The sequence below is a fragment of the Ambystoma mexicanum genome, chromosome 3q, assembly GCF_040938575.1.
Source record: "Ambystoma mexicanum isolate Mex_15411 chromosome 3q, UKY_AmexF1_1, whole genome shotgun sequence".
Classification (NCBI taxonomy): domain Eukaryota; kingdom Metazoa; phylum Chordata; class Amphibia; order Caudata; family Ambystomatidae; genus Ambystoma; species Ambystoma mexicanum.
Window position 1 is genome coordinate 81,515,455 of NC_090926.1, and position 15,151 is coordinate 81,530,605.

The 15,151-nt window shown below is 45.5% G+C and overlaps 1 protein-coding gene across 7 annotated transcripts in view; it reads left to right on the top strand.

The window, feature by feature from the left end:
* Window positions 1-15,151, top strand: part of HDAC7 (histone deacetylase 7) — a 1,864,336-nt gene that overhangs the window by 1,764,292 nt on the left and 84,893 nt on the right. For all 7 annotated transcript variants that reach the window (XM_069653189.1, XM_069653190.1, XM_069653188.1 and 4 more), the window contains 2 exons: window positions 5,435-5,542; window positions 10,564-10,619. In XM_069653189.1, coding sequence (XP_069509290.1) covers window positions 5,435-5,542; window positions 10,564-10,619 — 164 coding nt within the window. The remainder of the gene's footprint in view (window positions 1-5,434; window positions 5,543-10,563; window positions 10,620-15,151) is intronic.

Here is a 15,151-nt window from a genome sequence, read left to right on the forward strand (position 1 = left end):
TGAAACCAAAACAGTGACGGAGAATGAAGGAAAGAGAAAGAGGCAGAGAACTGTGTATAGAATGAGGAGGACACAGCATAGACGTGAAGCTAATTCGAGAAAGCGATGAGAGAAACCAAAGGAAAGAAGGATACATGATTTTACTGTATAAGAGAGCAAGGGAGTGAAAGAAGAGTGAGAAAGATTAAGGAAAATCTCAGGAAACACAAATAAAGTTATGAAAAGGAGCGAGAGAGTGGGAATTGGAGAATGGTGAGGTAAACAAAATGAGTGATGGAGAGATCGGGAGTCCTGATGGAGAAGGAGGAGAGACTAAACGACTGAAGAAGGATGGAGATGGGATGAGAGAAGAGAATAAGGGAGAGAGATACGAAGGGCAGTTATGACAGAGACTGGAAGAGACAGAGGCAGATGAGTGAGACCAAAAGAGGGGGTGGTGGCGGGGAGGCACGAAGAGAGTCAAGAAATAGGAGAGAAAGTGGGTGAAAGAGAGGAGTGGGGGTAACCGTAAAAGAAAAAAAGGAAGGAAGAAGGGGACTGCAAACAGGAGACGATTGGGGATACCAAGAGTGAAAGCAAAAGATCAGGTGGATATCAAAAGTGAGAGAAGGATGAGAGCGGCAAAGAATGAAGAGAAGAAAGAGGGTGAAGACAGAAACATGATTGAGGCAGAAATTTATTCGGTGGTATTAGTGCTAATAATTCGCCACATACTGCCAGACTCGGGTTTAAGGACGAGAACTCAAGGGGACTAGAGGGAACAGCGGGAGATGGGGTGTGAGATGGAGCGAGGCGGCTCCACCGCCTTCCCTTTGATGGTACAAATATGATTGAATAGGATCTGCCTCTATGGCCAGAGCGTGCGCCCTCTTAAGCTGCACACCTGGACTTGATCAAGGCAAAATCTCTGAGGTTTTCCGGCCCTTTCTTTGACAATGACGTGATCCTGATCAAAACAAGATGTTTTCCTTCAACAAAAAAAAAGAGAAAAAAGGAATCCTTTTTTTTTAAAAAAATCAGAAAACAATGCGAGTGATGTTAATGTTATTCCTGGGGCTGTTTCAGAAGTTGCAGTGGAGGCTGCATACTCAGCGAGGTCTAGCCTGCCTCCTGCGCCCAGAGGTTTGCCCCTGTGCCAAGGGATCACCTCGGGCCCCACGGGTGAGCGCCATCTCAAGCTTTCCAAGCTCAGTGGATCGCTCTCAAAAGAATCAGGGCAGACCACTTTTCAAATCACAAACCTGCTTGGATAAGGTTGCATGGATCCATGAATCAGCGGTGGTTGCGCGTTGCAGTTGGTGTGCAGCGCACTTAAACCTCCATTTGCCAGTTGCTCCTCTTCCATTGCTCCAGTTAGCTATGTGCACCAAGAGGGCATGGCAATGGCACGCTTGGCACTTCATACATGTTACCTAGCATAACATAAAGGGCATGCAGGGAGGGTATTGGAAAAAGCAGTGAAGGGGTGGGGGCCAGCTATCCCTTTTAACAGGTGCGTCCCGCCGTTGTGCCGGTCAGGGCCTAGGAGGATGATTCATTCATGAGCAGGAGTTTGCACCTAGGCCCATTCCCAATAAATAGATCAGGGTGGTCTTCCAGTGTTGGGAGACTCCCATTTCCCCCTTGGATTCAGAGGCCCTCTCTTGAGCACTCAAGCTGATGTCACTCCACACTCCTAGTCCACGGCATAACTATGGAGCCAGTGCATTTTGGGAGATCAGCTGCCCGATTTCTGTATTTCTTGTGTTTCCACATCCACATAGCCCTCTGTTGGGACCAGCGAATTTTCAGACTCTGTGGAAGTCCACAAAACATAACTTTCACCCTAATCTTTTGCATTAATTGGCATGACAATGGGCTTCATTAAAACCCTGGCGGTAGCCGTTCCTGTGTGACGCCGGAGTTGCATTTTTTTCCTGCCCCTGGCAATGGGGACGTACAGGACTATTCCACCTTGGCGGACACTGTATGTCCCCATTGCCAGGGGCCGGAATCCATTACTCCCCATTCCCATTTGAGCACCATAAGGCTCAAATGGGAATGAGGAGGTCGGATGCACCAGAACCGTTTATAACGGTGCCGGTGCATCCGACATGCTGCGCTCGCGGGTGCCGCTCTGCCCGCCAGGTCCGACCTGATGAGCAGAAAGGCACCTGCGAGCACAACTCGTAGTTTGCTGGTCTAGGAACTACAGTACCAGCAAGCTTACCAGTACCGTAGTTGCCGGACCGGCAAACTCGTAATGAGGCCCAATGTTGGGATGTGAGCGTTGTCATCTAAATGATAATAAGGCTACACACCATTATATCAATTAGATTCCAGTAATGGCTACCATATGCACCTGATTGTTTGTAGCTGTTCAACAGAAGCCCACCCAATCTGGGGTTACACTTGCTCATGACTTGGGAATAATGAACAGCCAGGATAAAAAGGAACACGTTGAGGACAATCCCCACTGTACAAGAAATGCCCTTGTGTGTATAGTCCACATCTCTTGGCTCTACTCATTCTCACATTTCTTCTTAATCTTTTATTTTGTGTCATTGCCGCCAAATCCTTTTCTTTTAACCATATTAATTGAAAACGGGGGGAAAAAGGTGAGCTCATTTTATTCTTGCCCTGCACTGTGCTAGTCTCATAGGGGGTGGATGAAAGCTGGATCCAGCCTAACGTATTGTTTTAATGCTGAATCGCGGGTGACCGCAGTTTCTTCCTGTAAAGTTGGGGGTGTATTCTGCACATGGGGCATGCAAAATTTCCCACTTTTGAGCGACTGCTAAAATTCAACCAGGGTACATGGAATTGAAGTTATCTAGCTCCAGTAATCTCAGCTTAATGACAGAGGTTTGCAGCCCAGGGTGGGAAACTCTGCAGCGACTCAAATAATGAAAGTATCGCACACCCCCGTCAACAGCTCTGCAACTAAAGTTTCGCCATCCCCAGCTTCTCGCAAAACAAGCCCATCCCTCATCACTCCAGTCCCCCGGCCCCAATAGCAAGTAAGCCTGCAGTGGCCCAAGCAAGATGGCTCCAGTCCCTGGCTCTAGTCATGGGCCACGTGCGAAGCGATGCTCAAGATTCCAAATCATTGCCCACGTGAGCAACATAGCCATGGAACAGGCGGAATTTCCTCGCCACTTGGTCTTGCAAAGGGCATAGTCCAGCCCCCCTGAATTTCCTTTTGCATTTATTTTGATTTTCTCTTTGCACGTGATCCAACTTATTAGTGTTTGTTTTTCACTATTGTAACCCACTTTAGTGTTAATGTGGAAGCATTACAGTTTAACAAGTTCGATCCAAAACTAAAGTATACAATGTGCACGGCAGTGACCGGTACAGTTGAAGGCCTCATGTCTCGTCCACGCTAGTCACGGATTCCCTTGCCCTTACTCCGTGCATTTCCAGCTAGAATACTCACCGGTTCTCTCTAGATCTTACTCAGTGGGTCACGCCCTGCCCACCGCTGGTCCCACTGTCCACCAAGCCTCATGATTTAGACCTACAGACACTTAGGACCTTAGGTGTCAGGGCTACCGGAAACACTTTTTTAAAAAAAAAGCTCAAATCCTGCCACTTCTCAGATAACTCGTTCTCTCTTCAGTAGCTCGGGTACCAGGCAACCAGCATAATTATATGTTAATGATAATTGTTTTTTTTTTATATAGCGCTTATTCTTAAGCACTTTACAGCGGACATACATACATGCAATATCACCCAAATGAAGTTGGTACTCATTTACCGACTTCAGAAGGGTGGAAGTCTGAGTTGGTCGGGCTTGGATTCTAACCTGTGACCTGCAGCTCACACACAGATCCCAACAGCGAGTGCTCAACTCGCTGAGCTATCTTTCCGGCTACTCAGGAACAGACTTGAACAGTATTCAGAATGGTGCAAGTCTCCTGTCAATCCATTCCCTTCATTGGGTTCCCATTACCTGGAGCAGGGGTGGCAAGCTACCTTGCAGACTCTTGAGCCTCTGAGAGAGTTTTAGATCTGATGGTCCAGTATGTAGGATCTTTATTTATGCATGAACGCTGGGTGGTTAAATCGTGCGTCGCAAAATCAGAGAACCTTTCACCCCTGCGTCGTCACGTGGGGGCAGAAGAATGCTTTGCATCTGGGACTTGTGCATAGGTAGGCGTCTCCTCCTGAGTTCCTCCCCTCAAACGCAATCCCCATTCGCCAAAAGGAAGGATAAGGGTCTGCGTATGAGCTGTCAGTTATGAGCAGCTGCCTGGCGGGCTAGTTATTTATTTTTCAATGGCGGTTGAGACCGTGCGACATGAAGAAAGATTCTGCTTCAGAGCATCTGGGCAAAAGGGGGAGGGGACTGCTGTGTAATGGGCGGGGACTGGGAGGAACCAGAGTGGGAGTTGATGGCAGGGAGACCGCTGTTGCCCCATGTGGGCAGACTTGTGTTGCCGGGACTGTCCCGGAATTGGCTGCTCTGTCCCGCTTGCTCAAGATTATGTTCCCATTGGAAACTGCAGTGGTCCCGGTTTTTGGTAGTAGGTCTTCATAGCCAGCAGGCAGGAATGCACAATCTCGCGCAGAAGAAATGCTGCATTTTACAACTTAGCATAGTGTTAGTTTGTGATTAATTAATTTTAATATGTGTTTCTTTGAACAGGAACACTGAAACCCCCTTCTCCTTCAAACGCTACTGTAGTGCCTACATCCACTTTCAAGAGTTAGTCCTACTTTTATGTTAGTTTCCATGTCCCGGTTTTTTATTTTGTAAATCTTGTCACCGTAAGCCACGGGCAGTGTGCAGTGTAGCGGTTAGTATCTGACATTGATATCCCTTGACTCCTCTGACCATCTTCCACAGACACACATGCCCGTAAAGCCTTCTCTTTCGGAGACTGTTACCCCCACTCCAATATTAGAATGATGAAATTCGAGGCGTGCCTAAAATAGGCCTGACTCTGAACATCCGTTATTTTCTTTCCTTCACTTGTGATCTGTCAATTCATGGACCTCAAATTCTTGGGTTTGTCTCGGTGTTTAGAAGTGGCGAATTTAAACAATCAGAAGACATGAAAGCTGTTCTGGTGCTGTCCAGTCTCCTCAGGCCGCTGGGCTCCGCCTCAGGCGTGCATAAGCGGCATTTTGGTGGTCAGCAAACCATGGAAGTGTTTGGTCCTGAGTAGCCTTCAGAGGTCAGGCTGGGGCGGAATCCATTTCAGAGGCGTCGGTAACAACTGAGAATGATGGGTGTCTTTTTGTGGTTCAATGAAACATTTAGATATTTATTTATAGCAATGCTTTATTTATTTGAGAATACTGTTCACGTCCCTTACTTAGTTCATTGTTTGGCATAACATGCAAGAAGAGAGTAGGGCTATTGGCCCGACTCCTTTGGTTAGGTTTTGCTTGATGGTCACTTTGTCGCTTCCAGGCATAACCCCCCCCCCTTTCCACTTTCTTACAGGTGGACAGCGACACTATCTGGAATGAGCTGCACTCCTCCAATGCCGCGCGCTGGGCCGCGGGCAGTGTGATTGAACTAGCGATGAAAGTGGCTACCCGAGAACTCAAGGTAGGCGATGAGAAGCAACGGTTGTGAATGATGGTGGGAGGGTCCCGGGGTTGTGCGCTGGGGTGGATGTGCCCCAAACTTGTGTGTCAGGGTGGAGTTTCCAGAGCATTGTGCACCTTGGTGGAGTTCCTGAGGGTGTGCTCCGCGGTTGAGGTTCCACAGGATGTTGCACCATGCTAGAGGTGCCTGAGGCCTGCATCATGGTACGAGTGCCTGAGTAATGAATATCGTTGTGGAAGTGCTAGAAGGTTGACAGTAGAGATGCAGGAAAGTATTATGGGGTGGTGGAGGTTATTGATAGTTCTGCATTATGCTGGTGCTTCATAAGTAAGACTCCCAGTTGTATGGTATTTATTTTTGCACCATTTCCGTCTGTTTTTATGCATATTTCTTTTTTGTTGTTGTCATTTTGTCTGTATTTATCCAAGTTACCACTGGTATTTTTTGCACATTTATTTATATAATAGAACACATTCACACTTGGATTTCTGTAATGGGAAGCTCCCAGAGCTGCGTTCTTGCACAAGAAATCCACATAACAAGGAATTCCTTTTTTGAAGCTCTCATGTTACTTTGCTCAGCAATTGGCCAGCAATGCATGAGTGACAACTTAATGACCCAACCAATAGACTTGCGTTTCCGTTTTTATCAATGGTTGTGTTAATAAATACAGAAAGGAAAAATTGTTATTTCTGCCTGTATTTATGTGTAAAAATCAGTAAAAACAGAAAACCGGGAGCCTTATTCATAAGGGCCGTGCACAGGGGTGCAGCTGATTTACATTTAAGGATTAGGGCGCCGGTGCCATAGCGTTGTTTGGCATGTTGCATGTGCTTCAGTGCTGTGCACCATGGTTGAGATGACAGAATTTTTGGCACAGTGATGGACTTCTCCCAGGGTTTCCACATCAGCATGCACAGTGACATTATCTATGGTATGATATGATAGGTTATTTATAACGCGCTTAATACCCAGAGGTATCTAAGCGCTGACCCGGTGATCAAGCCTGTGTTTCTCCGTGTCGCCTTGCTTCCAAGGCGAGCACGTTGCCCCCAAGCTATCCTCCTGAGACAGTGAATATCCATTTTAATAGTCCATTTGTGAGATGCTCGTCGAGTCCTGAGTTTAACTTTTAATTCTGGGACGTTTGCTCTTGGTTCTTCCCATCATAAACACAGGACTACATGTCCCAAAATGCAAAGTTGAAACCTGGACTGGAGCAGCACCTCCCGAATGGAATGAACAATGGTAGCATGTATGCATCAGCGTGGAGGGACGCAGAGAGCGGGGGAATTCTTTGAACATTCCTACAGGCGATAGAGGGACTTTCCATTGATGAGGGATGGCGATCTGATGTCGTTCAGTATCACTGGGTAAGGTGGCTGTATCCTATGGGCCATCTTACAGGGCATGTGTCTCCTTCCATTGAACACAGGCTGCAGCTGCTGCCGCCCCGCATAGATTGATGGATACCATTAGTCCGGGCCTTGATTAATAATCAAAACAGGTTAATGGCCTCCCATAAATAAGGGCGCCAGTTGCAGTGCCCCACAGGTGATGGTCATTGCAATGTGTTCCTATAGGTGAGGGCTGGTGTGATTGCATCCTTTGTGTCATTAGATGGCCTTCAGTAAGCAAGAGCTGGACTCACAGTCTCCCCTCTTCCTATCGCTTGGGGATTGTGGCTTCACTTCCCATAGGTGAGCGATTGGGTGATTACCCGATGTGGATGCGGAGATCTGTTGCCCAATGCCAGGAATCAAGTAATCTTCTCTGACGGGCAATGCAATGACCTGCCAAAGGTCCGGGTTTGAACCATTTTCTAAATGATATGCTCTCCTCCAGCAGGTGAGGTGTGGTCCATGTGAGGAGGGCACTTCTGTTTGTTGCTTGGGTAAGTTATAATTCCCCCCCAGGGTCGTGTCTAGGCGAGTTATCTAAAGGGATGGAGGGTGCATGTCTTCAGGGGAGAGTAGTGACCAGCATTGTAGTGTGCTGGAGGTGATGGCACACACTGGTGATCGGTGCCACACTCGGGCATCAGGCAATAGAAGAAGATTGGAGACGATATTGCCAATGAGGCAAAGCTATGAAGTGCCACTAGGTTCTTGCTGAGCTCCGCATAGTGTCAGGCATCACCCGGCCCAGACTTCACTGGTGTGTTGGCGTCTGCCCAGTAGAAGTCTGCACTCAATTTCCGATTCCTCCTTCCCCGCCGTGTCTTCATTTGAAGGATACTTTATGATTGAAATGCAAAATTAAGAGCAGAAAATGATGCACGGCCCACATCAGATTCCTGGAATTCACGTGGCGTTTTGTGATTGAGAAACAGGAAGCTCGCCTCTGGCAGGTGTGTGCATACAAAATGCAGAAGTGCGTCTAGTTATCATAGTGAATGCTTCAGTAAGATGGTTCTTGGAGGGAAACCTATTTTCCTAAACTCTTAGAGCTTCTGAGTATGAAATCCAGTCTCTTTTCCAGAGAGGCTGATGTGCAGGGCTGGACTGCTTCCTGGGAAGCAAAGACCACCTTAAGTAGATTGGCCGGGAGCTCAAAGCTGAGCAGTAGGACCGTCGCCAACTATCACAAGTGCTCGATGTACGCTTCCCCTTCCTCCGGACTCGTGTTGTGTCCTGACTTTGTGGCAACTAACCGGAATATTGCATGCACAGCAAAACAGATCATTTAATGGAAGCCTAGGGGCACGCGCGCTGCCGCGGCAATGCTCCTCTCGGCCCGATGTGTGCCAGATCTCAATCCTCTTTGGTTTCCTCTGATCGTGGTTGGACATTTGTTGCATAACTTGTATATTCCCCATATGTTGTGTTCTTTTTCTATTATTCTGAGCTTCCACTATGGACTGCTGTCGTCTAAACTTAACTCCTGGTTCCTCCATGAATTATTGGCATCAAGCGCTGCCACTTGTATCCATCAGAGTTCTCTGGTAATAACCTGCATTGTCTTTGCCTTCAGTGCTGATGCAACCCAGGTATTTTGGCCTCTGGCTCCCTTGAACCCCCGCCCCCTCCACCAATGACTATACTCGGTAGGGCTGATGGGATTTGTAGGCCAAAACATCAGCAGAGCCAAAGGTTGCCTACCCCCTGCCTAAGAACGGAATACCTCTGATGGACTGCATGCGCTGCAATGTGCCTTGCTTTTAGGCTCCTAAACAGTGGGTGCTCAGGTAATCCGCCATTTTGGGGATGTGGATCCACAGAATGTCCAGATCTTTATGATTCAGGTCCAGAAAAGAACAAAATTAGATCACTGTTGATTGAGCCTTAGTTTTGGCAGGATTCCAGCTGAACGGATTTTTGTTGTTTTGGGGAAGTGATTCTGAAAAATCAGTGACGGTTTTCAAGGCCCCTGGGCCCAGCTGATACCAGATCCCCTTCTTTGGTCCAGGTGCAACACTGTGGTGCATCCCGGTACCCAATACAAGTGTTTGCTCCATTTCCTGAAATCTGCAGACCACCCACTCTCCATGTCCCCCTTCTTAGTGCTGGTCCGAACAGAGTCCAGTGCAGTACACCCTTAAGTACTGGCTTGTGCCGACGTGGCACTATCAGAGCTTGCTCTGAAGGACCTATTGGTGTGTGTAACACAAAAGTATGTTACAGCACTGCATCGTCTGCCAGCACAGCCTCACCATTATTTGTCCGAGTTGTTGGGTCTGGAATGAGCTGCCCATCCTCCAGCTCACAGAAGACTTTAGCGGGGGTCTCAATCTCCTCGGTTTAGCCATTTGGTTATCTCTGCTTTTGCTTGTGGCACCAGGCCAGCTTATCTCCCTGGCCAGAAAACCCGTCCCAGGGTATTGATGTCCCCGTTTCTCTTGTTTTTCCTCCTGGGCCCTGTGGGGATGGATTTGACCCGGCACATGTCTCCTGGGTGGGGATTCACCAAGTGGCAGGAGGGAGAACTCTGAGTAGAGGCTCGAAGCGGCTTGCTCCCGATTCCTGCCACACTCTCATCCCACAGTGATTCTGTGAAATCTCTGGCCTTCTCTGGGTACTGAACCTCTTTGGTTTCGGAACGGGCCCAAACCATACATGTTTAGGTCAGAATACTAGCAAGTTGTCTGCTGTCTTCACGGGTATCACTCGTGGCACAGAAGAGTCTGAATAACTAGGTAGGTTCTCTTATTGTGGAAGCAGTGATGGACAACTGCAAGGACCTTATAAGGCAAGTTCACTCTCCGGGTTTCCGTTCATTTTACCTGGTGGATTCACTCAATGTTCGTTTTGTCAGCGATGTTCAGGCAGTTGGGGCAAGAATTTCTCACACCCTGAGGCTCTTGAAAGAGCTCCCACTGTAGTCCAGATTTCACTTTGTTCCGTGTTTCTGGAGGAAGAGGAACAGATTGTTGCCAGGAAGTGAAAGTTGCTCACTGCGGTGTCTCTTGCTGCTAGTCCCCGACCCACCATCCCCCAGAAAAGTCAATCATTTGGCTCCGCCCACCCTGCTGCTGCGCTGCTTATGTTCTGCTGGAGAGAAAAGAACTGCGATGCAGAGTGTAGCGGTTTAAGGAGGTCTCAGAGTCCGGGTCTCCCCACTCTTGAAATCTCGCTGTATTGCTGTGTATGGAAAATGATCAGTATTGTTTCCGGCAGTCACGACATCCCAAGAAGCGGAAGACTGGACCATCGGAACAAGTGTCCATGGGTCCATGGGTCAACTCAAGGGAATAAAGTCTGTGTTTCTCAAACATAAATGGCCAGTACACCACCAGTTAATTGACAAACTCTCACAAACAAATAGGCCCACTACAACACAGTATTCACCAGAAAATTATCGGACGCAACACAAATCACACAGAGAATTGAAGAAGCCATACTTGGCTTCTGTTCACCCAACTCTTCACAATACACATGCCATGAAATGGGTGCTGTCACAGCCGTGCCTCACAAATCAACAAAAATCTGGTTATAGAAATCAGTGGGTCGGTACAGGGGCGGAGCATCTAACACAACTATTCGTATTAATCAAATTCTTAATTTTCTTCTTCTTTACTCCAGAATGGCTTTGCTGTTGTGAGACCGCCGGGGCATCATGCAGACCCTACGACAGCCATGTAAGTAACTTCTATTGCAGATAGGCAGTCTGCCTTTGTTTATTTATTTATTTCAGCATGAACCTCCGCATTGTCAAGCGTATGGCTTTTCCATCTGCATATGATTACCCATCCGGAAATGCCTGAAGCCAATCATTTCGTAGTGCATTGTGGTTGAAGAAGGAATGCTTTGGGCTATATCACTTAGAGGAGGGGGTATCTTACAGATGAACACAACAGTAGAATAGCATCACGTGGGATCCCCCAGAACCATTTGCATATCAGCACCGGTGCGTTTTGAGCCAAATGTAGCTTTGCAGATGTGGCATCCAGTGTCATGTGTACCGGTGGCTGGTGCTTTCAGCTTGCTGTGTTACGTAGACTCATAGATTTATTTGAATTTCTTTATTTTTTATTTATTTAATTTGTACATACCCATCAAAGGCTTTACATATACCAACATTAAACATAGATTCCACTTAAACAGTATCTTGAGGAAAATATAAATACAATCTCTCAATAAAATCAGATATCTTTAAAACAGAATGCTAGTTGACAGTTCTTTTAAAATTGCTAAAACAACTTCATAACATTTCATCATATGAAAAATCAAATTCATGGCATTACCTTGCAATAATAATTCCCATATATCAGTTATATTTCCATTATTCCTGGAGTTGTCATAGCTTTATAGAAAGCAAGGACAAAAAGACCACCATGTTAATCTGCCCGTTTGTGAGCGTGTTGCCGCACTAGTAGTCCTTGCATAGACTCCTGCTTGAACCTGTCTGTCTTCCACACCACAGCTGTCTGTGAATAGCAGCTATCAGAGGCGTTGGTGAGGGGTCCGGGGCTAAGGGCACTATAGCCCTGGGTCTTTTGCTTGTAGCCCCAGATAGAAGCTGAGGGGCTACAACCAAAATACCAGCTAGCCCCGAGTCCTGCCAGTCCCGACATTAACTTAGCCCCTGATCTTTTCCAGACCTAGCAACACCCCGGGCAGCTATGCCGAAGTTCTACAGAGTTTCTTATCTAGGGCCAATTTAATGCACATGAAGAGAGTACTGCAGTTTGTGGCAGGGCCTTTTTGGTGTCGGGAGCTGTTGTCGGAGGAAACGTTTTGCCACGGCATCAGGACACGAACGCTTCCTAAACCTGCGTGTCAGAGGAACGCTGCAGAGTACTGCAGTGTGTGGCAATTGATGGCAGAAGAGCAGGGGTGGGTGCTAATACTATGTAGTCCGTAGCATGCATTCATAAGCAATTGCACATTGCAAACTGGAAACTGACAACCGTGTGTTTTCCGGATTATGAAACGAATTGCCTTTTTATCTCGTCTCCTCCTCACCGCTGAGCATTGCTCGACCCCAATTAGGACCTTCATCACAAAATAAAAATACAAGTCGCATCGCAGGTCGTATGTATAAGTTGAGGAGCACGCCAGTCCCAGACGATTGCAGCATGGACTACTTACAGCAGAAAACGGGAGACACAGATAGTACGGTGAAGTCACCTGTCTCAGTAGCTGGAACTCATTTTACGAATCTGAGTCGAACCCCATTACCAGAAGAGGCCTGTGCCCATTCCTTGGACCCAGGGAATGGGCCGTCATGGAGTCGTCAGCAAAATCGTTGGCTCTTGGGGGTCGGAAGGAGGCTACTGTCCAAAGCACGTAAGGGTGTTGACGCTGATATGGTGCCTCCATCATGCCCAAAAATGGAGGGGGCGGGGGTTTAAAAAAAACATATAACCTCAGCAATAATCACAGACTTCTACCCTGCGGCTGGCACAAGTACTGGAATTATGAAGTTACTAACAGAGGAATTCTTACCTGAATAAGAGCCAAATGTCATTACTGATGTCGGTCTTCTTGATTTCTATGTATCGAAGGACATAGATAATGATGTTTTTTGTGGGGTTTGGCGCAGAAAGAGAGGGAAAGCATAGTTTTAAGTTCTCATTCATCTTCCTCACTTGAAAGTTTGACGTGTCCATTGGAAGAGATTGACTCTAGAACCCGTAACTTACCAGCTATGACACCTATGTCATACCTTGCCTTCCCCCACCCCCTGACATCACCACACATTACGTGACATGGAGGACAAAGGTAAGCTGTCAGCCCCAGCCACATCGGTGCTTAACATTGTACTGAACTCTTGTGTAACTTTATATGATAAAACCAGTACAGAATTGACAGCTATTACTATGGCACTAAGTGAAACAAAATAGATCAAATTGCTCATGCTGGATAAATATTCTGTTACTGCATAAGGCAACTAAATTGATTTCAATATTATGAATCCACCGGCATTCGATGGACACATGGATGGTTCAACACTAAACCTCTAAGAGAGAGAATAAGTGAAATGGCTTCTGGCTCTTTTTCACTATTTCTCTATAATCACATTTCTGGAAACAAGAGACTGATGTACAATAATAAGCGGAAAACCCATAAATAGTATAATGTGCAGTTGAGAAAGCGTGAATTGTGGGCAACCTTAAGACACATTTTTAAATCCTCACTTCCTTGAGAAGAGCAAGTGGAACAATTACGTATCGCACGACAACATTGCAAAAACTGGCACACACGTTATTGTCATCTATTTTTTACAGAGGGATGGAGAACTGATTTTAGAAATTACCACCCAGAAAAAGCACCTGAAACTTTTTGAAGCGTAATCAACAAAATAAAAGTCAAGTAAAGGTCCAATGCAATCCAGTTGCAGAGCAAAGCTGGGGCTTATATTATTCTACGTCAGATAACTGCTTAGAGTCTAAGGAGGCTGATTATGAGACTACAGTTAACTGGGCCCTAGAATGTAACTGAAAATGTGGAGACGTGCATCAAGAAGGCATCAACTCAAGGGCCCCGGGCCCCAACTTCGTTCTTATAAACCCACAATTCTGGACATCAATATTGTATATTTTATTTAAAAATAGGATAAACTCCAGTACCACCAGTAAATCATGGCAATGTTCGATAATAATTTCGATTTACAAAAAAAGGAGATTGACTCCATCTGGCGAACTAAAGCCCCATAGCTCTTTTAGATGCCAAGAGCAAGGTATTTGTATCTCTGATTCCAAAGGAGCTACCATTATGGGTCAAGACTACTGGGTGTTTGAGCAAATTCCAAGTCGGATTTAGAAAAGGGGTGGGTACCACCCTAAACAGGTTTGTAGTTGCCGCTGTAAAGCAAGGTGCTTGGTCTAAGGAGAAGCCTCCACTTTTTAATGCCTGTATTGTTTGCTCTCTTGCATTTGATACAGTCAACAGGTCTTTGCTTTGGGAAAAATGAGGTAAGTGGAATATTCCCAAACCGTTGCTAGTGAGACTGATTTATCTGCTTTCAGATACATACCTAAACATTAGGCTCAACCAACAATGATTTCTGACCCATGAATTTACAACATATAGAGGATTGCGCCACGGCTGTGTCTTTGCTCCATGCCTTTTCATTTTGTATGTGTCTGATATGGGGGACTTTTTAGCCAATTCCTCATTTGTTGCTCCAAAAATAAATGATATCAAGATCCACTGGTTGGCTTAATCCGACAATGCGATTTTAGATGAACATACGCAACTACAGTTACAAACCTTGATCAACTCCATCATTAAATATGCAGATATTAATGACCTTATTATTAATCGCAAAAAAAAAAAAATATATATATATATATATATATATATATATATATATATATATATATATATATATATATATATATATATATATATATATATATAAGATTTAGAAGACATGGGGAAAAAAAGCCTTTAATCTCAACTGGAAAATTGGCCTGAATTGCATTGGACCTGTTTTCCAATTTAAATATTTAGGTTTTGAATTGGACATGGTTCCAAGCAACAAACATATTATTTTCAGGTTACGGGATAAGGCTACCTACTACCTTGGTGTCACAAATAAAGCTCATCAACAAAAAAGATTGTAGGTTCTTTATAACAACTCTTATTGATTTTTTACAAAGCAAACACAATCCAGCTTTGCTCTATGGTCAAGAGATTTCACACCTGGTCCAAGAGTCCTGTATTGTTAAAATAGGAAGTTATATATGGAAGAAAACGCAGTGTACCAAACTGCTTTCCGATTTCCCTGGTTCGGTATAAACTGGGAATGACAGCCCTAAGCAGCTGGTTTAAATGGAAAATTGAAACATTCTACAAGTTGATTCTTGTTCTACTTAATAACCTGCTGCTTTGCGATTTCAGGAGTATTATTTTAAGGCCTCTAGGTGGCCTAATCTTGACCTATACACGGAAAAGCAAGATTATTTTAGCATATCTGAAATGGCCGAAACATTAATCAGTAATCCTAGGGATGTGAAGAAAAATCTTTTCATTAACAATTTGTATGAAACTATAGAACATAACCGACCATATAAAAATCATAATTCTCTTCTGGTATTTGACAAACCACTTGCTACACTGCCACCCTGTTTGCAGAAATTCCCAAATGCACTTTGGGGATCACAATTTCAGCAATTTTGATTGAATCTGCTGCCTACAGGAGCAATTCTCTCTATTCACTCCA